Genomic DNA, 25,671 nt, shown 5'->3' on the forward strand with positions numbered 1-25,671 from the left:
GTTACTATTATTTCTTTTATTTCATTTATAGTGTTCTGTTTTTTATCGACATGTTGTTATGTACTAATTACACTTGTATATTACTCATGTTAGTTAGTATTTCATATACTCAATATAACTATAAATTTCTTATGTAAGTTACATAAATTATTAGATTAATATCAAAATTTAATAAGTTACCCACCCTAAAAAAGAATTTCTCTTTGGGTTAGTTTAAAGTCATAATATGCAAGATCTTACTCTGCTTACCTTAAGCTTGAACAAAACAATTCCATTAAAAAGAAAAATAAAGTAAGAGCTTTCAGAAGAGAGTCTCAATCTATTATTACTGGCTGGAAACTGCAATTAGCAGACTCATTGGAAAAGTCAAAATTAGGTAAAAAGGAGAATATGATGGTATTTACAAAAGAATAAATCATTGGTTCCAGCTTTCCTCAATACACACTGTCAAAGTAATCCTCAGAACTCTGGTGAAATGGTGATGCATGACATATAAGCATGTCTATGAATTCTTAACCGTTTATTTTAACAAAACCGAAAATTAATTTTAATACATGACAACAAGACACCACATATTACAGCCAAAAGACAAGACTCTATCTGCACCAGAACATAGATCAATAATAAACACAAGATAAATGAAATATATTATTCTGCATAACTTGAGAGTTCCCAGCACCAATATTTAATTTTTCACACTAGTTACATACTTGAGGAGCAAGGTGACAACATCCCCTGATATCCTCCCTGCCTCAGTTTTCAGGTGATGGATCTTCGCTCCAGTGTCTAGCTCAAGTCTCTTCACATTAGCACCAGAATCTCCACTACTCTGTATTCATAAGAATGAAGGCATACAAACTTAGAATAAGACAGTGGTACAGTACAACAGCAATAGTTATTTTATTTAACTGTAGTCAATTATAGACTTGCCTCTGACACTTTCTTTTGAAACTCGTACTCCAACTGAGCTCTGTACTCAGCAATTTCCTTTTCAGCCTCTTCTTTGGCCTGCTTCAGTCTAGCCAATTTTTCTAGCAAGTGTACAATAATGATACTGATTACTTCACGATAAAGAAGAGATTACACCTAGATTCAACATAACTTATAGGAGTACACTAAAGACAATAAACAAAAGATAGAGGAGGAGAGAGGGACTAACTTATTATAGTAATAGTTAAAGAACTTGCTGTCACATGTATGAAGACTAACCGATACCCCTCATAAAACCAATAACTCAGACCTATATATGAAAATGAAAATATCAAAGCAAAAGAGATAGAGGGAGACAAGAGTTTCAACAATACCATTCTTCGCAGCATTGACAGTCCTTTGTGCCTCTTGTTCAGCTGCCAGCAACTGCTGAATTCTACTTTGACCCCTGTTGGATGCCATTCTGTGATAAAATCAGTTGGTAACTATCAACATATGCCAAAATTACTAAAAACTATAAATTAGGCATAAATGAAGCCCTTCAGCAACACAAACGAATTCTTTTGCAAACAAACCACCACGATCACTACTTGAAACATGGAATAACTACGAATAAGTTGTACGCAAAGACCTTAAGCTCAACAAATTAGACAAAATAATCTCACTGTAAAAACTTCTTCTCACTCCAAAACCAAAAGGAGGAGGAGGAGAATAATCATCACACTATTAATGTACTACTACATTTCAATTTTAGACTATAAAGTAGAGTATCTATTAGTTTACTTTTGTTCTCCCGTGGTGAAGTGATTCAATTTACTTACAATGCTAATAAACTTTAATAAACCTAAATATGAAAACCTAATTCTCTGGTTTTGCGATTTAAGACAATCATATGGTGCTGAAAGCAGATCAAACAAGGGCATCAAAACGTCAATTGGAAGAAAACATATACATAGAATCCATGGTGATTATACATTGCATCATTCAGATAAAAATACATAATCCATCAGAAGCAGATAAAAAAAAGTCAAGGGTTGATCATGTGATGAAAGCATAGAGATTAAAGAAGGGTGAATGAGAAGAGGAAGACGAGTTGAGAATAGTATGAAAAGAACATGAAATATAAAACTGCTGCGGGGAGAGAAGAGAATCATACCTATCACTTCCAGTGTGTGTTAGATTCAGAGAAACCAGAAAGTTGTGTGATAAACCTTTCTAACTGACTGTGTTGAGAAAACCAGAGGACTTTTTTGCTGATTTCGTTTTTGTTTGCCTAATCAAAACAGCACTTTGTTTTGAAAGAAAATAGTTTTATTTTTTCAATAATAGTTTAAATACCATTCTGTAATATTTAAAGTGTTATATAGCACAATTATTAATATAAGAAAACATAAAATTACTATACACAGCGTGATCAAATCATCCCTCCGAACTTTTTTCATTTCATTTCATTATTGTTGTTATAATAACCGGTGATCATCACAAGCCATTTTTCTCTTTTACTCAATTTTCGTAATGATAAAAATTTAATATATATATATAAATAATTTTAAATGAATCAAAAACAAAATATAAAAAATAATATATAAAAGAAAAATGATTAATTAATTAAAGAATATTTTTTTAATTCTCCGTTTGAGTTTTTTTTTTCAAGTTTTTTCTATGATAATTTTATAATCGGAAAGTGTAATGATGTTTACATTAAAGTTATAATTGACTTATGGTAGATACAAAAGAATAATGGTAATTTTAGAATGAAAAAAGTGATTGAAAGAAAATAAAAATTATTTTATTTAATATGTGAAATTTGGAGTGAAAATATGTGAGATTATACTTTATCTGTCTTCCAATTGTTGCCTTAAAATGATGAATTAAGAAAATAGTGGAGAGTCAATTTGCGTATAAAAATTGTACATTAATATTAAATTAAAAAATAGTTTTCCTTTTTTAAGTAACACATATAAAATGATAAAATACTCCATGAGATATATTAAATAAGGATAGAATCGGAAGAAATTTGTGTACATCAAAAAAACGGTTATAATGAGAAATCACTTTTATATATAGGTATAGATAGAAATAGTATATTAAATTTTTTTTTTATTAATTTAATTTAAAATATATAATTTAATTATTTTATATTTTATCAGTAGTTAATTAAGAAACATGAAAATAATATAATTTAAAATATATATATATATATAATTTTATAAAATGGTATAAAAAGATTATGTAACAAAAAATTAAAAGATACTATTTAATTATTTCAAAATTAAAATATTATTGAGTTACATATTTTATTAAATAAATAATTATTTTTATTTATAGAAATATAAAATTATCTGGTTCAAACATTAAAAAAAGTTATCAAATACTGTATCATTTTATATTATGATATAGGTGAATGATGAGTCAAACTCACCTCTGGTGCAATGCACCTATTTGGGCAGGCCCAATTTGAAATCTCAAAACTGGAAGCTACCCTTGATTCGGGGTTCAGTTTATCTACACCTCATTATTACTAACTGCACCCATATTAGCCACAAAAAAACTAAAATATCCTTTTTTTTGTGTGCCACACCACGCTGCTGTTACCACTATCGTCATCATATACCTTGTACCTTTTAAAAGAAACAAGAAAAAAAATCTTATTGAAAAAAAATATATTTTTGAAAGTTAAAGCTTGTTTTAGAAAACGGATAATTCAGAATTATCTTTTATAAAGAGTAAAATAGTTTATTTTAAAAATTATGGAATGCAAGAAGAAAAATCTCTCAGCGAGAGGTCCATACTAATAAAAAAGTTTCTTTATAATCAATAAATCATTTTCATATAATTTAAAATATATTTTTCCTTCAGATCAATTTGATATGAGAAAATCGGATTTGTTGACAACATATATAATAAATATATTTCAAATTTCATTGTCATGTTTAAATATATAAAATTTTTAAAATATTCAAAATCTTAAATTATTTAATGATCTATTTGAATATAAATTTAAAATAAATAAAATTATTAAAAATTATAAATAACTATAAATCCTAAATTATTTAATGTCTTACTTAAATAAAACTAATAAATAAATAAAATTCTTTAATTATTTAAAATCTAAAATAAATACAAATCCAAAATGATAGGGTGTGAAGTTGTAATACATTCATTCATGGCAATGAAATGGTATCCATGTAGATCCACACGACACAACAACGAAACATATAAAGGGAAATAAAATAAAAAAATCAAACAAACATCACATAATTGATACTCTAAACCATATAATCGATTACACAATAAAAAAAACTAATAATCGATTATGGAAAGAATATAATCGATTCTCCTAAAAAACACTATGCATAATCGATTATAAGAGTTTCAAACATCGATTATCTCTCTTGAATCATCAAGAGCATCGATTATGTGATTGAATAACACTTTCAAACATCGATTATCACTCTAAAAAAATTAAGCAACATTGATTATGTGACCTCCAAACATTGATTATCCATTTAAAAAAATCGTCATCAATTATGTGTTATGGCTAATTGGTGATGACTCTCAAACATGCATGCAACTTCATGAAAACTCACACCAAACTCACCTTACACAACCAGTAAACTAGTACAAAAGTTACCACAAAACCACCATGACACCACTATAGTCTTAATAATGATTGTAGAAATTAACATGCAAGTATCAAGTTTCTTTCCTCACAAATCTCCTCAATTATGCAAAGAACACACATTGTCATTTCATCTTCCACACCTTGATCCAAACACGATTGACACCTTCTTTTCCACAAGTAAACTGTACTTACCTAAACTCAAATAGAAGTGTAGTGTCTTAGCGTAATTTTTTTTTTCAATCATGTTTGCTACAATATTTAATACAATATTTTTATTTTTATTATTAATTTAAGTATCATAATTTTATTTACAAGTAAAACTCTCTTATCCTCTTTTTCATATATCATACACAACAAAAAAACTTTTTTACGATAATTCTCAACTCAATTACAAAGTTTAATCTTGTCCTGGATAAAAAAAAAATCAAATATTATTTTGACAAAAATAATTCCAAATTTATTAAATTTAAAATTTATAAAAAAAATATTAATATTAATGATTTTTTAGTCAATCTTGATGGATGCTGTTTTTTTGTTAAAATTCATTAAAGTTTTATTTTTTATTAATAAAGTTTTTTAACGTCGATCGATAAATTATTTTCAATCAATATTAACCATTATTATTTAGGCTCGCATCAATCAAGATTATTTAGAGAATTGTTAGTTGTTTTTTTTACTTTTCAATTATATTAGTTAAAAAGTTTCTCCTAGTTCATGATGGCACAAAATAGTCATAATGAATGTTTGTTGAAAGTTTTTTAACACTAATGTACCGATCATAAAAATATAATTATTAAAAATATTAAAAAATAATTATAACAGACATTAATTACCACTAAGAAATAATCATGAACTATATTTTTTCATAAAAGAATTCTAATTGGTATAGGTTAAAATATAAATAGATTGATCAATTGAAAATAATATGAGGTGGTATAAATTAAAAACAAAATGTGTTTCACATCAATTAAAAAAATCCTAAATTGTCTTCATCGTAAAAAAAGAAAATCCATATATTCAAACAATATTTATAAATTGATTATCAACAACTAAATTATATGTATTTTTATCCTATACATTTTGATAGCTTAATTACTAATATACATTGTCAATCTCTCTCTATATATACAATATTAATTATAATATATCTAGAAGATAATTATCATTACTCAAATATTTTGTAATATAACTACTAAGTTTGAAGGCTTCATTAATGAAAGATTGAACTTTGAAATAAATTATGAATTTCATGACCCATTTTTTATACTTATATATTCCTCGCCTTGGGGCATGTGAATCGTTGAGCTCGATTGAAAGAAGAAAATGATAGGCCTTCCCCAAATCCTTCACACGCTGTAAGAAACTTCCAAGAAAAAGTCACAATCGCACTGCATCAAATCTTGGCTAAAGAGACCATAACTTGCATGACGGAAACGTTTTGTTTTATCCAAGGCTAAACCTAATGCACGAAACTAAATTTGCACCTTGCTTGCATATACTTACCCTTTTTGTAACACAAGCCCCCATCTTAGATAATGACAAAATGCCAACGAGGGTTATGTTTGGTGGGGGCAAAACGACGAGCCAAATACGCAATTTTCATCTTTTAAGTTTTGATCATTGTTCTAACCGATATGGGTCGGATAATTTTCGAGGGATGATCATGACTTTTTTGTATACAGCAAGTCATACTGTTGACCTGCTCCAAAGAGATAGAAGACTCTAGTAGTATAAGATTTTTCGACAGTCAATCAAAATCAATTATATCATTAGTACGAAGAAGTCTATCTTACCTTTGAGAGTTCTTCATTAATTTTGGGAATACATTGAATATTTTTTTGTAATAATAATTATGTTAAACGATTAATTATTAACCTGAATGCATATGATTTTAATTATGGATATGTGCAAATCAAAATAATTATGCAGATTTCGAATAATTAATAATGACTAAAAAAAATTGATTAATTTTTTAAAAATTATAGTGAAAAATGAATGTGTATAAAATATTCACAAATAGAAAACACATCATAAAATTCATTGGGATTAGAAGGACTTACAATATCAACCTTAAATCTAAAAGGATGACAAGACTTACGAGACATATTTAGATAATCATCTTTTTTCTAAAATCAGACATAAGATCGGACACACCATAACGGTCTGTTTGGATTAGGGAATGCACTGTTCCTGCGGATGAAAGTAAGGGTGCACCCCCTATTTGGATTAGTAGATAAAGGAAGGAGGGCAAGCGAGGGAGTGGGTCGATGGAAGCTGAAAGTCTCTTCTTACAATTGCAGAGAAATAAGATAAAGAAGAGAGAAAATCACATAAGAATACTGCAAATGATCTTTGTGCCATTATTTTTGTTTATAAAATTTGCTATGAATTAATCACACACTATACCCTTGTATATCTATTTATTTTAACTATCCACTGCATATAATAAACATAAAAAAAATGTAACAAATTGTAAAAAGATTAATTATAAAAATATAAAATATATTTATAATAAAATAAAAATTATATATATTAATAAAAAAAATTAACTACATTAATAATATAAATATTTAAATAAAATAATAATAATAATATAAATACATTTATATATTTATAATAATAAAATTATTACTATTATTAATAATATAAATATTAAAATAATAATAATAATTTAAATTAATTTATAAAATAATAATAATATTATTATTAATTATTTGTATTTTATTTTATTTGTATTAAATATTATTAATAATTAAAATAAATATAACTATTTATATAATAATAAAAAATATTAATTATATAAATTAATTAATTTTTATATATTAAATAAATTTTTGAAAAAAAAAATTCATTCACACTCATCATATTATTTTAAAAAAATTATGAAAAAGTTTTATGTTCTAAAAATGATAGAAAGGTTGTATTTTTTAGTTAAATTAAATTTTACAAAATATTTCATATTTATTATTTAAATATTTTAAAGATAAGGACAAATTTGTAACTTACATTTTATATATTTAAAAAAAAATTCACCACCATCACAATTTCATTCACAAACTTAATAAAATTTACAAACTTCAATAAATTTTTATATCTACGACATATTTTAATTTAAACACCTTCAACTTTCTTAACACTTTTTTTCTCAAATTTTCGCATTTTCACTCTTTCACCCGCTTTACTTTCCAGTTTCAATCCAAACCAAATATAAAAATGAGTAGGTAGGACGGCTCAATAATCCTTGAGCTTAAATCATGAGAAATATTATGAAAGTTTTACACTAAATTGAGTTTGTGAGTTTTGGTTTGAAATTGGTTCAGCATCTGAGCTTGAAGTAAATAGACAGTCTGGAAAGGACTTTTGGTCCCCTCATCCATCCGTGCAAAAAGCATAACGAGGAAAGACAGGTAAGTCATGGGTGATCCCGGGGCAAAAGATACACTATCTCACTCCTATAAATATCACCACTGGACCACACATCCCTTCAATTCACAACAGAAAAATTAAACAATCATGGACCATCTTCGAATAATACACTGACCACACATAAATCCATTAATCGCGACACAATTAAATAGACACGGCACAACGATCTCGCTCTCACAAACACCTCTTCACTACATCTCATCCTACCAGTCTCAACGTCGAACGGTATCATTCCAAAATTCCCCAAAAATAGGACAAACAAGTTTAGGTAAAACGACACAGATCGACAAGAAACTAAACGCGACAACCACAGGTCATTAGCGCACATGTAGGATAGAGCATCACGTAATGTAACACTTCAAAATACATACACAAATTAACATGGGCAAGCATATGTCTGTTGAATGGACTTTTCCGAAAATAGTGAACATAAATAAATAAATACACACTTAGTGACGACGATATACAAATCCCAATCCACCATGTATGAGCAAATCAAAGATCGATCGAATTCGATTAATTAAGGCTGTCTCCATATGGTTTGGTCGGAATTACAGGTTTGAAAAGCTCCTGAATGACCCGAGAGCCTTTGCCGCTTGTGCCCTCAATACGTACTGGTGGTAGACAGCAGCAATGCCTGCACCCACGAAGGGTCCAACCCAGAACATCCACTAGCCATTCCAAAACAATTTTCAAAACTCAATTGTAATTCATTTATCCACCAACCATTCAAAAATAAAGTTAAGGGATCAGTAACCAAATTTAGTAGCAAAAATTTACTTTTTTTACTCATAAGTAATATATAAAACATTAAAGATAATAAATACGTTAATTATGAATTAGGAGGAAAGTGAAATTATTATCCTTGATTTAAGGGTAATTTTAAAAGACAATATACATTAATAACAAATTTAATGTTATTAACTACATTATCACTTATTATTAAACTTGAGAATAATTTAATGAATAGTTTGTCTAATTAACAAATACTATATATTGTGAATTAAATCATTAAAAAAAGCATTAATAAGAACATGCATGGGAAAGATAAAGTTATTTTTAATTTCAGCTATATATTTGGATAAATAATAATTGTTTTTAAATAAGTTAATTGAATGTGAACATTTATAAATTAGGGTTATTTTTTAAAAAGGAATTTCTCTGTTTGTTTTCGTACGCTACTACTTTTTGTATGAAAAGAAAAAACTGTTTTTTTTTATTACATTCCAAAAACTAAATTATTTTAAACCCACCTTCAACAAATTTATCTAAACAAAAATTTCTTCAATTATAGTAGATTACAACGAAAGACTCTAGATACAATACAATAGATTATTAACCCAGTTATTTGAAACACATCCACTTAATGTGAGAAGTGCAGTAGAACTTACAAACTGTTTCATCGTTATTTTATTTTTTTTGTAACAAGTTAACTAAAATATCAGTAGGGAGATTCACAGAAAACTGAAATAAAATATGTGCATGTATCTCATACCTGGTCATCCCATGCCTTCTGGTTGTTAAATATGACAGCAGGGCCAAGGCTTCTGGCGGGGTTGATGCCAGTGCCGGTGACAGGGATGGTGGCTAAGTGAACCATGAACACCGCGAACCCGATTGGAAGTGGTGCCAAAACCTGCAGAAGTATTTTACTGTCTCAAGCTTCTGTATCAAATTAATCTGGTATAATTAAGTGTACAGATTTTTAGTGTTCCAAGTTCGGAGAGTTGTTTGTTTGGATAGTTACGTTGTGATGAGTGAAAATAAAAAGAAAAACGTACGGGAACATGGGAATCTCTGGCTTTTCTCTTGGGATCGGTGGCGGAGAAGACGGTGTAGACAAGAACAAAGGTGCCAATAATCTCTGCGCCCAAGCCAGCGCCTTTGCTGTACCCATCAGAGAGCAAGTTCACGCCACCGTTGTACCTGTTGTAGTAGCTCTTCTGGAACGCCTTTACCAGACCCACGCCAGATATAGCTCCCAAGCACTGAGCCACAATGTACGCAATTGCTCTCACTAGCGACACCTTCCTAGCAAGAAACAACCCGAACGTGACGGCGGGGTTTATGTGACCCCCGGAAATGCCCGCGGTGCAGTAGACGAGGACGAAAATCATGCCGCCGAAGGCCCAGGCGATGCCGAGGATGCCTACGCCTTCGCAGGAGTCGCCGGCATTGATCTGGTGGTTGTAGCCGATGACAGTGAGGATGGTGATGTAGAGGAAGAGGAGGGTGGCGACGAACTCGGCGATGAGGGCCCTATAAAAGGACCACTTGCGGAGCTCGGCGGCGTCGTATAATGGGGCTGGGGGTGGGTCGTAGTAGTCCTTGTGGGTCAACCCAGTTGGTACCTCGGACTCAGTTTGGATGTCCTTGGCCATGGATGTGAGAGTGAGCAAAATTCAGCGGCGTTGTGATATGTGATAAGGTTCACAGGGAATGAACGAAGTGAGTGTATCTATATATATACAAAGGAAACATGCTATGCTACTCATATGGCGTGTGGTGCGGTGGCTTGAGCTTGACGGGTTAAGTTAAATTTTGGGGTTAACTATAATTGCTTTTCCGATGACCGTAACAATTTTCACTATTATGTGTTGAGTTCTTACAAGACATAATCACAAATCAACTCTATTATAAAAGGTATTATGTGTTGAGTTATTACAAGATACAATTATAAATAAAGACATAATTATAAATCAATTTATTATAAAAAATATAATATTATAAAAGGTATTATGTGTTGAGTTATTACAGGACACAATTATAAATAAAGACATAATTATAAATCAACTTATTATAAAAAATACAATAATTAAAATGACTCACTAAAACATGATATATAGTCACAATTGGTATTGGTTTGGCTTCACTTATCAATCAAGAATCTCTTAATTGATTATAGACTAGTATAACTTTGCAAAAATATAATTTAATCTAATTTAACTAAAAATAACATTTATAAACTATTTTTGTAAAGTTGACTTAAATTTAAAGTTAATTTATTAATGTATTATAAAGTCATTTAGATTTTATTAATATATTAAGTATATTATATTATGTCACTAAAGTCGACATAGTGAGGATGAAGATATGTATTAGATATCTTACATATAAATAAGTTATTTATTTTTAAAACACACGTTGTTATCCGATTGACTTTATAAAGTTAGAATTATACTCAACAACTTATTAAGAATCTGCCCCAATCACTCCACCTTTTCTTTCTAATTCTGTGCTCCGATTAACCCTTTAGAGTTTCTTCTCTACACGGAAAATTAATCTAATTATACCTTTTTTTTCTAGTTTTCTATTTTGTTCTTCCATTATCGCATCCAATATTGGACTGTCTTTTTATTCATTATGTCAGAACTTTAGGAAAGAAAGACATTTACATATATTTGTCCATAGAATTAGTATTAAATTTGAGGTTAGTCAAATTTAACATTTTATTTAAATAATGCTCTTTCCAATTTAAATAATTCTTTCTATTTTTGTATCTTTAGACAATACTTTTTCTCTTACTAGAGTTAATGGAGTTTAAGATTCTCTTACAACATAATAAATATTCCGTTTTAAAATACTTTTACTAAAACATAGTTTTACTTTTGAATAAATGCATTGGTAAAGAAAGAAAAAGAAGTAGCTAGTTTGAATAACAATCAAAAAGAAAAAAACCAATAATAACAGTACAAAATACTTTAGAATTTCTTATAAAAATAGAATTATCAATGGCTATATATAGATCACAGATAATAAATTATACTTTTATTGTAAAGTTAAAGAAAATCTGCATGCAGGCTCTGTGAGCTTAATTTGTGGACTTACAGGGTCACAAACTTAAAACTGAAACATTTTGGATAGAAAAATTACCCAAACAACTAAAAGCATGAGAGGAATTAATTTTTTCCGTGTGTTTTAATTATCTTTTCAATAATATATTTACGTATAATTAACAATAATTAATACAAAATGACTTAAATTTAAAAGTAATATAAGAATAATTAAAAAGTTAGAAATTTTTGGTCTGTCAATTTTTAATTTTTTTAATTTTAATTTATTTACTTGATTATCATCGATATATTTTTTCGAAAACAAAAATACACAAAAGAACAATAAAATTAAATTAAATTTTAATATTATAAAAAAGTTTAATACCTAACAAAAACTCCAACAATATTTTAATAAATAAAATAATATATAAAAAAGTTAATGTAAATAAAGTTTTATATAAAACATTAATTATTACTAAATTTTTTTCATAAATATGAGATTTTTCTTTAAAAAAAATAAAAATAAATAAATAAATATATATAACACTTTTAGAGAAGTCCGCCCAATGCCCATGTAAAACTTCTTCTCTTCATAAACATATTGTTGGTAACATGATATTATAATTTTGATAAAAAAATTTAAAATATCATAAAAATGCCTTTTAATTTTAATTTCATGCTTATTTAATTGTGGAAAATGAAGAGTCGTTCAGAACAGAAAACAAACACATTATTGGGCGCCACCTGCTTCTGCACTGAACTGCTAGTCCTGTAAAACAAGTTTGAAAGTACAACTAGGTAGTTGGAGGAGAAGGATAGGTGAGATTACTAGATCATGCCATTTTATTTCATTATTAAAATATTACTGAAATTATATTAAATTGTTTTTTTATATAAAATAACTTAAATTGGAAATAAGACCAAACAACACATATGAAGAATTACTGAAGATTCAATAAATAAAAAATATTCGAAACAAACATTTTTTAACATAAATAAAACAATAAATGTAAAGGAGGGAAAAATTTACGAAGTGCATTAAGAACAATAATAGATGAATAAAGAATAACTTTTTTTAATTCTACATAATATTTGTTTATTCATCGTAATTTTACTGAATTACGAGCCTTACTTTTCACTACTTTGATTAAAAACTTTGAACTTTAACTTTTCATAATAATTACAATCTAAAAAAAATCTATATATTCAATGAACTCTCCCTTGAATTCTCATAGATCTTTCCTTATTCTTTTATTATTGTATCTGACAACAATTATTCTTATTTGTCGTAAATATTAATTGTTAGTCAGTTTTAAAGTGTAATAAAATCTAAGATATGCATACTCTATTAGTTGTTCTTTTTTCTCTTGATCTCAACTTCATGCTATCTCCTTTCTTCATATGTGAATAATGTTGTTGTCGACCATCATGAAAACGCTTTCAATTAGAAGCATGTCATGTCATATTAATTGAAAGAAAGATCAAAGACAACACCAATGAAGAAGATGTAAGGGAAGAAAGAAAAAAGTCAAAGAAAAAAAAAATACAAGACAAAATGAAAGAAAAAATAATTCTTTGAAATTGTTTCATTGGAGCTTTACGACGAAGAGTTACTATCAACTATTGTATCCTCCAATCTCCTTGTTTTTCAATTTTTGTAGACCTGTTACTTTCCATTCTTCATTTGCTTTTGATTATTCAACTGTGTATAACTCACGATGGTAGGGTTCTTCATTTGCTCCGGAACATGTTGGTTGGGAATGAAGGTGATTAGTCTCTCTTTTTTCAAACCAAGTTATTTATTTATTTATTTATTTATATGAAAGTTTTGAATTTTTTTATGCATTTAACTTCTCTTTTGCTTTTTCATCAAGACAATATCTTAATGCATGATTTTTTTCTAAACAAAACGTACTTAAAAAAAATAGTAGTATTATTCATATAAATTAAATAATAATTTAGGTGAAAACTACTTTTTATTTCTATCTTTTTTATTAACATGTTATAAATGTGAAATATTGATAATTCTATAAATTATATGTCAAAAATATAAATTAAACTTAGTTAATATTTGAAAAAATTTCATGTTATACTAATCTAGAAGAAAATCATTAAATACAAATTAATTTTAAAGAAAAAAAATTAAAAGTCATTGTATTAACTAAATTAAATACTATTTTAGATATTATAAAAACTAGTATCTAATTTAGTTTATATTGTTAAATAAATAGTTTTTAAATTAATATTTAATTATAACTACCAAAGTTTTAACTATTACTTAGATTATAAAGTTGGTAGCTAATGAGATATCAATTTAAAAATTATCTATTAATAATGAAAACTAATTAAGATGCATTTGACATGATTTATGAATATATAAATAGAAACTAATTTTAGAAACAAAAAATAATTAATTGTTATATTGACTAAATTAGAGTTCATTTTAGAGACTAAAAAAATTATTGATTTCTAAATTAGTTTTTGATAGGGATGGCAAAGCGGGGCGGGCCATGCGAGCTGACCCGTGGCCCGCAGGTAAAAAACGCGGGGTGAGATAACCTTTTCAACCCGCTAACCCGCATTAGCCCGCGGCCTGCGCGGGCCAGCAGCGGGGCGGGGCGGACTGGCCGCTAACCCGCAAGAAAAAAAGAATGTCATTGTTTTAATGTGTGCAGATGACGGAGAAGATTATAATTATGAAAAAATGAATGAAAGTTCTTCTAAGGCGACATCCAATGTTATTGAAATGGAAGAATGTCAATAATGTTTATGTTTAATGTTTTTTAATTAATGTTTATATTTATGTTTAATGTTTTGGAATTAGGTATGTTTAATGTTTTGGAAGTGGAAAAATAGTGATATTTGATATTTATCTTAATGTTTAATTTTTTTATGTTTGACTATGTTTGAAAAGGAAGAAAAAAAAATTGGATTTGATAGTAACAAATATATAGGTTTAATTTGACAATTTTTTAAGAACAAAATATAAAAAAACAATATTTAATTTTTTTTTTAAAAACCGCGAGCCAGCTCTTATGCGGGGCGGGTCGGGAATTTTAACCCGTAATAACTTTGCGGGCCAAGTGCGGGGCGGACCAATGCGGGGCGGGCTGGCCCGCTTTGCCACCCCTAATTTTTGATAAATAATTTCTAAATTGTTATCTAATTAGCTACAAAAGTTTTAGTCTCTAAAATATCTCTAATTTAGTCAATATAGCAATTAATTATTTTTTGTCTTTAAAACTGATTTTTATTTAATGATTTTCTTGTAGTGTTAATATTCTTTATATTGAAAAAAAAATCATTGAGGTAAACTTTTGTGAATAGAAATGAAGACAATATAAACTTATTTTCTTTAAGTTTTTTTTTTAAAATAAAAAACTGAAAGTGAAGAGTTGGGGTTAACAAATAATGAGTGTTAATAGCAATGCCCCCAAAGGTTTTAGCTCATGCACCACCCCTTGCTTTCTTGTAATCAAACTCTGGCAGTTTCTTCCTGCACCGCTATATTTTTCTTCCTGCACCCACACAATGTTATGCAAAGACTAAATTGTCCTTATTATTTTTTAAAAACTCTAAAATACACTTGAACTGTATTTATTTTTTACATTATGGATTATGGAATCTGGAAAAATTTTGGATTGACACTTTCGGTAAAATTTTGGATCCACCAATCCGTAATTCAAAATATGCATTTTACATTCAAAAATTCATCATTCGAAAAAAAAATTATGGATCCATCAATCCGTAACAGAAATATGCATTCCAGATTCAGAGATCCGTAATTAAAAAAAAAAAGTATTCTGGATCCACAAATCCGTAACAGAGGCTTCTGGATTCAACAATTCGGAAATCAATAATTTATGCAAAAATTGTTTCTGGAACACCCCCTCATCTAGAAAAAAAATATATTCAGTTCTGGATTGATGAATCCGTAGCACACTCTCAGATCTCTATTTCCAATATCCACGGTGTCCTTTTTCAAATAAAAGATTGAGGCCAGTTTCGGGATTTAGAAAATGGTGGGGTGCAGGAAGAAAAATGTAGGGGTGCGGGAAGAAGAACCCTCAAACCCTTATTTGTAAAATCCATGGGCTCAATCTAGGTATTACGTTCATTTTCGGGATTTTTATATCTGCATTCCCATAATTCCTAACTGCACCTTCATAATTTATAAAATGTCCATTTTTTTTATAGAGCTGACTTCCACGTTACATGTTGTAGAAATCTTTGGGAATAAAATTTTTGAAATTTTCAGAACATGATTTCCATAATATAATTTCCAGAACAAATTTTTTAGAGCATATGAAATACATTCTAAAACAAGTTTTCTAAATAAAAATTTCAAAATATATAAATTACTTTTTGGAATGAATTTTCCAAAACAAATTTTTTAGAATAAAAATTCAAAAACATATGAAATGCATTCGAAACAAAAAATTTAGAAATAACATTTATATATATATATATATATATATATATATAATATTTTTCTAAGCAAGCTTTCCGAAACAAAACTCTCTCTCATTCTTCTTCCTCCTCTTAAAGGGTGCAGTGGTAATGAAGAACAGAGGATATTTTATTATTTTTATCTTAGCAGTTAGTAATTATGGGAGTGGAGGAAGCAAAAACATCAATTTCACCATCCTTTTCTCTTTCCTGAGCTAGCTTTTTGTTTTGAACCAATTTTGCAGTTATTTGTGTCTTGGGCTGTATGAAAAAGGAAATTAAACCCATCTCCTTCCTTCTTGTATTGTATATTCCAGTGACTTTTTTTTTTCTTTCCATGCAAATTTTCCAATTTTCATGAAAAAAAATAATCATTACAAAAACATGTTTTTATTATACTGGTAACACATTTCCTAAACACATCTCCATTGTTATAAGTTACACCACTTTTATTATTTCTATTAGAGTGTGAGATGATGGGTCGAATCGAATACATCTCATAGATAGTTTTAAAAATATCTTTTTTTGTGTGTGGTTTCCAACAGTTGTATCATGTTTATTTATTTATGTAATGACTTCATTGATGCATGTGCATTTGAGTCTTGTTAGACTAATAATGGGTTAAGAATGTCACCGTCAATGAGTCTAAAAAAAGATATGAGAAAGATATGTTGATTAATATTGAGGAATGTGATATACAATTAAAGAGTTAATTGTAGTATTCATACCACAACTCAATAACTATCTTGAGTGTATAATAGTTTTAGATAATTGTGTCTCATGAAAAGGTTTACCCTTTATTAGAAATAATAATACTTTTATTGAATATTAATATTTGATCTTGAAACTTATGTATTTTATTTAATTTTTTTAATTGTGAGTATAGTTTTGTTGGGAAAGATTTTCAACAAACCACTTTTGTATTTTTTTTTACTATTACGTGATTTAAACAAATATATTTTCATAAGAAAATATACTTTCCTTCTAAATAAAAATAATCATTGTCATCAACTTCACAAAACACAAACTTTCTATTCTTGCTTGCTCGAGTTCAGTCACAATCTGGATGAGTTTCTAATGCTCACCTTCGGCCTATAGTGATTTAACCTTCAGGAAATTAGGAGCTCCTCCTGACACTCTGACGTTCAAGTCAATAAGAACACAAAATATAATAAGTATATAATAAAATATGAGTTGAGAGTACTCTCCACTTGTTGTTGTGTATTAGATGATTTTTTCTGTAAAGCATAATCTAATAATATAAACTGAACTTCACATTTAATCATGATTATATCTTAATTAGTGATTAAGACTAATTGATTGAAATCGCTTGACTTGTGCTCCTTCTAGATATACAGATCCAAAAATGATTTATAATAATCAATCAGGAGGCATGACCTTACACTTTCCTTTTATATATATATATATATATATATATATATATATATATATATATATATATATATATACACCATTTTTTCTAACTTCTGTCAATAAGAGATAGTGCATCATCCAGTGAAAAGAGAAACGGCCACACAGACACAAAGATTTTCTTTAAATTATTGATTTATTTATTTATATAATATAATATAAACAAAGTAATAGAAGAAAATTACATAATTATATTTTACAAATGTACAAAGTTGTTGGGAACTGGAGCATGACCAAGATCACAACAGGATTCTCTTGATAAAACTAGAGCCTTCAAAACATGTTTCTTATCTTCACTGGAGAAAATCTTGAAACATTATTAACTACTTCACCATTCCTAGATAAGTAAAAGCCTCCGTTGGACGCCACATATACAGGTAGGAACCACCCACCAAATGCCTGCATGCATGCATGCAGCAATGATGGGTGGACAGATACCCCACGTCACAAACCATAAACATATTATATATAACAGATTACATCAATTAGAGCAGAGAGAAGGTCGTTTATTATAGCTGATCTCGTCCTTTTCGAATTCCTCAGCAGCTTCCTCGGTTATTGTTTCCAAAGTAGGTGTGTTCGAAGGTTTCTTGGGAAAAATTATAGGTGCCGGAGCAACCTCGATCCAGGAACTTACCTTTCTCATTCCCTTGCTCATTTTCGAATGATTGATTGATATTGCTCCTCCAACACAAATGCAAATATTTTCTCTCCTTCTCCTAGGTTTAGAAAGAGGAGAGAGATACACAGATTTTTTCCTAAGAGGCTTTTCACAAGGGTTCACGATTTTGTGTGTGTTAATCACCAAAGATCTTAGTGCGAGTATATATAGTTGCTGGAACTTGGAACAAGAGCTCAAAAGAGAAGATGGAATTATAGGTAGGAGATATTTGGGGAGGCATAAATAGGAGCATGTATACCTGGACGGTTTTAAGGAAATACACGTGGAGAATGAAAAGCTTCGTTTATGACAACATTAACATAAAAATCTAGGAACCATCTAACCACAAACGTGTCCTATAATAATTTCATTGTCGGTTTCTAAAGCCCTACAACCCCCAAACCAATTACCTGTTCCAGAGGCAAAAGAAAATGTCAACAACTCCTCACTTTTCTCCTCTCCATCAAAATATTCGTCTTTTCTTAGCTCACTTGTTGACAATTTGGGCGTAGCCTCTAGAATATACTGGAATATAACAAACACAGAACCGATTCCAAATTTGGAACTAGAATAGTAGTATTCCTCAAGGAACATGCTACTAATATTATTATTTTCTTGTTCAATTCTTTAAATTTGTTACTTATACGTTTCTTAAGTTTTTTGTTTTTGGCGAGATACAAGGTTCTCAATGTTTTTTTTATCTACGTAGATGTGCTTTGTTTTTGGTCCTATCCACTGTTTATGCCCAACAAAGTCAGAGTGAAGGCACCATAAAAAGTCGTAGGGAAGTTGAGATTGGATCCAGGCCTTTGTTTTGGTGTGGTCCCTATTAAACTTCTTCAAATAGTTTATACCCTAGCCCAATTAAATGAGCCCATAAATTGGTTCAACAAAAATAAATTAAAGTCTGATGACTATGATGCTGCAAGCCTATAAATACTATGTACCGAGTCTAGTCTCCAAGGCTACAACAACCACGCTACACAAAAAGTGCAATCCATACTTTTTAAAAAAAACATTAATATAATTTTAGTTCTTTAAATTTGAACTAAATTTATTATTAGTTCTTCAAATTCAAGAAAAAAAAAACATATTTTCAATATTTATAATTTGGCAAAAGAGTTTGTTCTAGGCTGTCTATTCAAACGTACTCTCCTTATATTTATCATTTTTTTAAAATATATTTTTATTGTAACACAGTCTTATTTAAAACAAGACTAAATAATAAATAATATGAGAATAGTTTATGTATGATAAAATCGATATTGCTTCAGCACCAATTAATATGACGCATCATGGTCCATCAATCCATTCTAAATTATTCCGCTGCCATCATTAACACTTCAAATCACGTGTATGTACATATTTAAATTAATAACCTAACTATTAAATTAGTAACCAAATTAGTGAACCTCTAAACCTAGATCAGAGAAGATGTGGGTCACCCTTCAGGCCCACACAGATAAAAATTCACTCAAAATAATATAAGTTAGTAATCCCAAAATTTTTACATTAATTTTAATTTTAGCCTTATGTAAGAGTGTTCTGCAAACATATCTTTCATTGAAATATAAGTTAGTAAACCCTAAACCTAAACGTAGAAATTTATACATTTGTAAATATAATTTTATAAGTGGAGAGTTAGATTTAAAGTCCAAAAATATATTTTATAAATCAATTTTATAGGAAAAATTAAAATTAAAATTCATTTCTTAATAGATATAAGAAAAAAAACATAAATAAAAGTTTTCAAAAGTCTTGTAAATTTTGTAAGAACGGTTCTCCAAGAGTAATTTTTTAAGCCTCTAAGAAATTAATCCAGCAAGCAAGGAACTCCAAGAAAAAGGCTAATTAACCTTTCTTTGAGATAATTGTTTTGCCTAAAAGATCATAAGAGAAAGGGTAAGGGACTGAAAAAGTCTCAGCTAAGCATTGAATTATTCTATTCAACCTAAAACGGTTTTTTTGTAATAATTTCTGATGATTTATGAATAAAAAAGAAGCAGCAAGAAATAAACAGTTGGCAATTAGGTACTGTTGAATTCTCAATCAAATCCGCTAACAATTTGAACTAAAGTACTGTTTTGAACAAAGAGTTTGATCTAGTGAAGGAGCATTTTTAATTGATACAAGGTCCAAATAATGGCATCCTTATCTACAAAACAACAAAAAGACAATCGTAGGTAATCATCTTCTGAGGATAGACACACTGTTTGTTTGCGCATCCTAAACTCTAACCTAACTCATTTGACAGCATCCTTAGAATATGTGAATGCGCATGCATGCTCCAGTGAAACAACTTGTTTATCTTATAAAAGGCCTCGTAATGTTGCATTATATATATAACGTCATGGACCGAATTTCTATTAATATTTATTAATACCATATTAGCATAAATAAAGAGATTCCAAATAATAAGTTTTAAATAAAAGTGTAGAGAGATGGGTTTGGACTGACGTATAATATGATAATCGAAATTCTATCCTTAACGGGAAACGTGAGTCATCCTTTATTCATTAGACTTAATCATCCTTAATGGCTCAATAAAGGTAGAATCAGACTATGTTACCTAGGATATGGTCAATATATATCAGAGTGAATAGAAACAAGGAGGTCTATCTTTTACACACTTATCCTAAGCCACTTGGAGAAGGTTCCAGTGCTAGGTTACAATTTGGTCTACAAAAAGGATCATCTCATATCATCTAATACACAACACATGAAGTACTTTTAACTCATATTTTATCATATACTCATTATAATTTTGTGTTCTTACTGACTTGAGCGTCAGAGTGTCATCGCAGTAGGAACTCCTTCGTTTTCCGAAGGTTGAATCACTAGAGCTTGAAAGGAGACCACCATTAGGAACTCATCCATATTTCGACCTACCTCGAGTTGGTTAGAACAAAAATATATCATTTATTATTGAATTAGAATAATAATAAAATCAAACACAAAAGATATGGAAATTTTAGTATATATCAGGGAAAAAAAATACACACTAACTAAGAAGAAGTCATATATTCTTAACTATATTAAATATTCTAATTTACCAATACTCTTATACTCTTATAGAACAACAATACTCTTATTGAACAACAATATATAAGAACAAAGATATTTTGAAAGGTTGAAATCAGTGTGGAGATTAATATACAAAGGGGACAAGGCATGCTTTATTAGGCCTGGTTCATTTTTCTAAGCCATTTTGGTTGGTGGAATCACCGAGTTCAATTAACATATATGGTCTTCTTTTCATAACTTACACGCCACTTTCTGTTTCTACCTTGCTTTTTCTAATACCAGTTAGGGACCATCCTTTTACCTTCCTCAATAAAAACCTTATTACAATATATATATATATATATATATATATATATATATATATTATATCTGATAAAAAAATTATGTTTTACTTTTAGTTTTTAATATTTTAAGATTACGACGTTATGCTATTTAATATTATCTAATTATTATAATTATTTCTTAATATAAGTTTGATCATGCTGAATCATTAAATATTGAAGTAATGCATGTCATTATCAATTTAATCATCAGTCCCGTTTTAGAATATTTATTAAAACCTTGAGGAAGTGGCATATTCTAAAGAATAAATCGCAGAAAAGTAAGTTTGGAGTACGCGTAGAAATCTACTCTTATTATACGGGAAGCATCTTATAGTTGTAAAATAGATGTGCATTTTCGTTTTGAATATTCTCTATTTATTTGCATCGTTAGACAAGAAAAATGGAGAGGAAAATTTTGAGAAATTTGAATGGTTAATTAATTAGTCTAAATTCTAAAACCATTATCTTCTCATGTTTGTTTTCTATTATTGGAAGGGAGGGAAATTTGTTTTATATTTTATTCTACTGAATAAATTATCTAAAGAATATATTCGCCCTCTCTCTCTCTCTCTCTCTCTCTCTTTTCTATTAATATTTATAAAAAGATTAGACAATATATTACTATAAATAAAATCACTACTATTAATGTTGATTTATGTTGAGTTTATTTAATTTTTAAGTATGTGATAGTTAAATATTAAATCTTACAAAAACATTACTCTCAAAAGTAATTTTGAAAATAAAAATATATATATATATATATATACATATATATATATATATATATATTCAAATTATTTATTTTATGTATACAACAACAATTCTAACAATGTCAAGTTAAAAGGTATAAACAAAAATTACTTATTGTTATAGTCAAGAGATATGATGACTTCTTTTGTTAGAGCACTCAATGTCCTTTTCTTTCTAGGTCTTATTTAGTCCTTTTTATAGTTAAATATTCTTTTATATTTTTGATAGAAATAAGGTCCATATTTCAAGTGTTTTTTTTTCTCATAATTATCATTTATTTTTTTAATTAATTATTATTTTGATCCTAACTACTTGTAATAGGATTTATTGTATTATTCAGCAAATTTATTCTATACTACATGTTTATTCTAGCTTGATTGTGATAAAATCCTTATCAATTTATTGAGATGAATATTTTTTAAATTATTTATTATTAACCATATCCTAATTTTGTTAATTAATCTTGAGGTGGAACAAAATCCTACCAATCAATACACAATCCCTTAAGTTTAAGCGAAGACTCGCTAGATCAAGATTCTATCTATCACTATAAGCTTCCAAGTCTAATTTGCTTAAGTTAACTCAAAATCTTATCTACGCTCTTTTGACTTAGAAATTATAAATAATTTCATATGCTGAATAAGATGATATATCTAAAAGCTTCTTATCTCTTAACGCGTGATTGAAATGCAATTTATTTCATCCACTTATGACTTTGAGATTATTAAATTTTATGCATTCTCTTTCCACGTGCAGGGTATCGGAATGCGAGCTTCATAATATGCTTTTGACTTTATAAGAAAACTTTGTGCACTAAACAATAATGTATTTAAGATTTTGTTGCCTCTTTTCCTATATGTAGCAAATTTAATAATCTCCAAGATAAAGATTCCTAAAGTTATGGTTATCCCTTTTCTCATGTGTTGGGGAATTAATCCTTGGAATAAAGATCTGTAGAGCGATCATCCGTTTTTTCCTTGTGTGTTAGGGAATTAATCATTGGAATAAAGATCCTTAGAGTGATCACTCTTCTTTTCTTGTGTGTTGATGATTTGATAATCACTAGGATAAAGATTCTTAAAATAATCATGCATTATTTTCTCAAATTCTACATTAATATCGTTTAGCAAAAAAGTTTCATAAAATTTATTGTCTCCATCTTAGGAATGTTATTTAAAAAAGCTAGACAAAAAAATAACTTAAAAGCCAAACAAAATAACAATATAACTTTAATAAAATTGTAAATTTGTTGCATGTTCTAGCAATAACTCCCTCATCCAACATCCAAGTCATATGCTCCTTTCTTGATCATCTTCTTAATTCAATATGGATTAATCCATTTTGAAGAGAGTTTGTCCTGAAAATTCCTCCACATTCCTCCACCCTTACTAATTGTGCTTCACATATCTTATTATAACTTGAGTGACACATGACTAATTTTATGTGCCTCACGATGGTGTCAAATGTTCTAGCAAAAGATATAGTGGTTCTTGTTACTAGAACACTCAATGTGTCAATTTTTTCCTATGTCTTATCCATCTTTTTTATAGCTAAGTATTCTCTTGAACTTTATAATCCTTTTAGTAAATAATGTCATTCCTATTTTTTTTCTCTCATTATCATTTATTTTTTTAATTAATTATTATTTTGACCTTAGTTACTTGTATCAATATTTATTATATTATTCAACAACTTTATTTCATATTATATGTTTATTCTCACATAAAAAAATTATATATTCATGTGAGATAGATATTTTCTAACTTATTTATTAGTAACCAGATCCTAATTTTTTAATTAAGGTGGAGAAATCAGATAGTTCATAATCCTATTTATCCCAAATTTAAACGAAAACTTACTTAAAATAGATTGAAATCTTCCCTATCACTACTATCTAATATTAATATTAATCGAGTTTAAAACTTTTAAATTCGTTATACTCAATTTTTCGAATTGATTTATATTAAAAAAACTTGAATCAGTATATTGTTTTTCTTTTCCTGAGTGAAGTCTACTCAACATATTGTTCTAAGTATTCAATGGACCATGTTGAAAAATAAGAAACTTTATTTATGTTAATTTCAAGTCCATATTTTTTTTATCAGCAACTTCAAGTCCGTATATTATTTTTTTTCACGTTGGTATGAAATTTACATGGTTTGTTTTGATATTAGTAAAGATTTTATAGTTTTGTCTTAAAAGAATCAATGGATTAAAAGAAGAGACAGTTTGTTGAGTATTTTTTTTTTTTTGTATTCTTAAAGTGTGAAATTATTTTGATGTATCGAAATGATATTCATTCTAAATCAATATTTTTTTTCTCAAATTTTCATATTGATTTTATTATAAAACCAAAAGCAACCTATTATGTTAGTTCAAATCACTAATAATGTATTGGGAAACTAGTTAGGAATTGTTGAATGTGATGCTCGGCGCGGTTAATAATTGTTATATTTTGTAATAAAGAAACGCTTTAAAAGCTTAGTTACACATGTGCATTGATATAATTTTATGGTTCATCTCTTATCCAAACGTAAAGAAAAACATGTACTCCAAAGCACTTAAATTAAGATCAGTATTAATAGTTTTAATCAAGAATTAGGCTGACTAATTGATACCCGTGATTTTCGGACAGGAAGACATAATCACCAATGATTGTGGTTTCTGTTTAAGGTTTATGTTTTGGGGTTTTAACTCTGTCAAACAGCATAAAATTGAACATGTATCTGAAGTCATTTGTTTCGAAAACGAACCAACAATTCGACTAAGTGGTGAGCCATTTTTCAGCTTAATTAATTCGGCCCCTGTTTTTACCTTTTCTTTGTTTTCTTTTGCATTTTGAGCAACTCGTTGCATATCAAAACCCTTCACGTCTTGGGGTTATGAATAGGCATTTCTCAACTAGTCATTATTATTAGCCTTTTTTTAATGCTTGTAGTATCACAAAGAAAAACAACGTCAAAACCAAGTATTTTATTTTATTTTATTTTAAACAATATAATATATCACTTTGACACCACTCTCTTTGATTTATACAACTATAAAGAAACAAAAATGAAATTCTATAGTATTGTTAATTACTTTTTTGAGACACCTATAAAACATCTTTCTTTGTTACTACAATATTTTAATTTTGGGAATAGTTCCCATCACACTCTTTCAAAACTAATGTGTTAGATTTAACTAAACGCTATTTTAAAAATATAAATCTTTTTTTAATAGCACTAAATTATAAATTTTATATTTAAATATGATTAAAGATTTCATACCAGGTAATAG

The 25,671-nt window shown here is 28.3% G+C and overlaps 2 protein-coding genes across 2 annotated transcripts; both read right to left on the reverse strand.

Moving 5' to 3' along the window:
• Nucleotides 1-372: 372 nt before the first annotated feature.
• Nucleotides 373-2,217, reverse strand: LOC137814451 (V-type proton ATPase subunit G). Its single transcript, XM_068617209.2, has 4 exons — nucleotides 2,087-2,217; nucleotides 1,305-1,393; nucleotides 931-1,031; nucleotides 373-829 (listed from the first exon to the last, which is right to left on the reverse strand). Exons 2-4 carry the CDS (start codon nucleotides 1,390-1,392, stop codon nucleotides 686-688), a joined length of 333 nt encoding a protein of 110 aa, XP_068473310.1. The 5' UTR covers nucleotide 1,393; nucleotides 2,087-2,217; the 3' UTR covers nucleotides 373-685.
• A 6,059-nt stretch (nucleotides 2,218-8,276) lies between these two features.
• LOC137814452 (aquaporin PIP2-7) lies at nucleotides 8,277-10,590 on the reverse strand. Its single transcript, XM_068617210.2, has 3 exons — nucleotides 9,763-10,590; nucleotides 9,477-9,617; nucleotides 8,277-8,652 (listed from the first exon to the last, which is right to left on the reverse strand). Exons 1-3 carry the CDS (start codon nucleotides 10,360-10,362, stop codon nucleotides 8,533-8,535), a joined length of 861 nt encoding a protein of 286 aa, XP_068473311.1. The 5' UTR covers nucleotides 10,363-10,590; the 3' UTR covers nucleotides 8,277-8,532.
• Between the last annotated feature and the right edge of the window lie 15,081 nt (nucleotides 10,591-25,671).

This window comes from Phaseolus vulgaris, chromosome 1 (genome assembly GCF_051622355.1).
Source record: "Phaseolus vulgaris cultivar YP4 chromosome 1, ASM5162235v1, whole genome shotgun sequence".
Taxonomy (NCBI): Eukaryota; Viridiplantae; Streptophyta; class Magnoliopsida; order Fabales; family Fabaceae; genus Phaseolus; species Phaseolus vulgaris.

Excerpts from the sequence above, each read along its gene's own strand:
- LOC137814451 (XM_068617209.2), bottom strand. The coding sequence starts at position 1,392 with ATGGCATCCAACAGGGGTCAAAGTAGAATTCAGCAGTTGCTGGCAGCT. Across the intron at positions 1,032-1,304 it reads TGTCAATGCTGCGAAGAATG|AAAAATTGGCTAGACTGAAG; the intron begins GTATTGTTGAAA and ends TACACTTGCTAG. Across the intron at positions 830-930 it reads TTCAAAAGAAAGTGTCAGAG|AGTAGTGGAGATTCTGGTGC; the intron begins GCAAGTCTATAA and ends TTATGAATACAG.
- LOC137814452 (XM_068617210.2), bottom strand. The coding sequence starts at position 10,362 with ATGGCCAAGGACATCCAAACTGAGTCCGAGGTACCAACTGGGTTGACC. Across the intron at positions 9,618-9,762 it reads CCAGAGATTCCCATGTTCCC|GTTTTGGCACCACTTCCAAT; the intron begins GTACGTTTTTCT and ends ATACTTCTGCAG. Across the intron at positions 8,653-9,476 it reads AGAAGGCATGGGATGACCAG|TGGATGTTCTGGGTTGGACC; the intron begins GTATGAGATACA and ends TGGAATGGCTAG.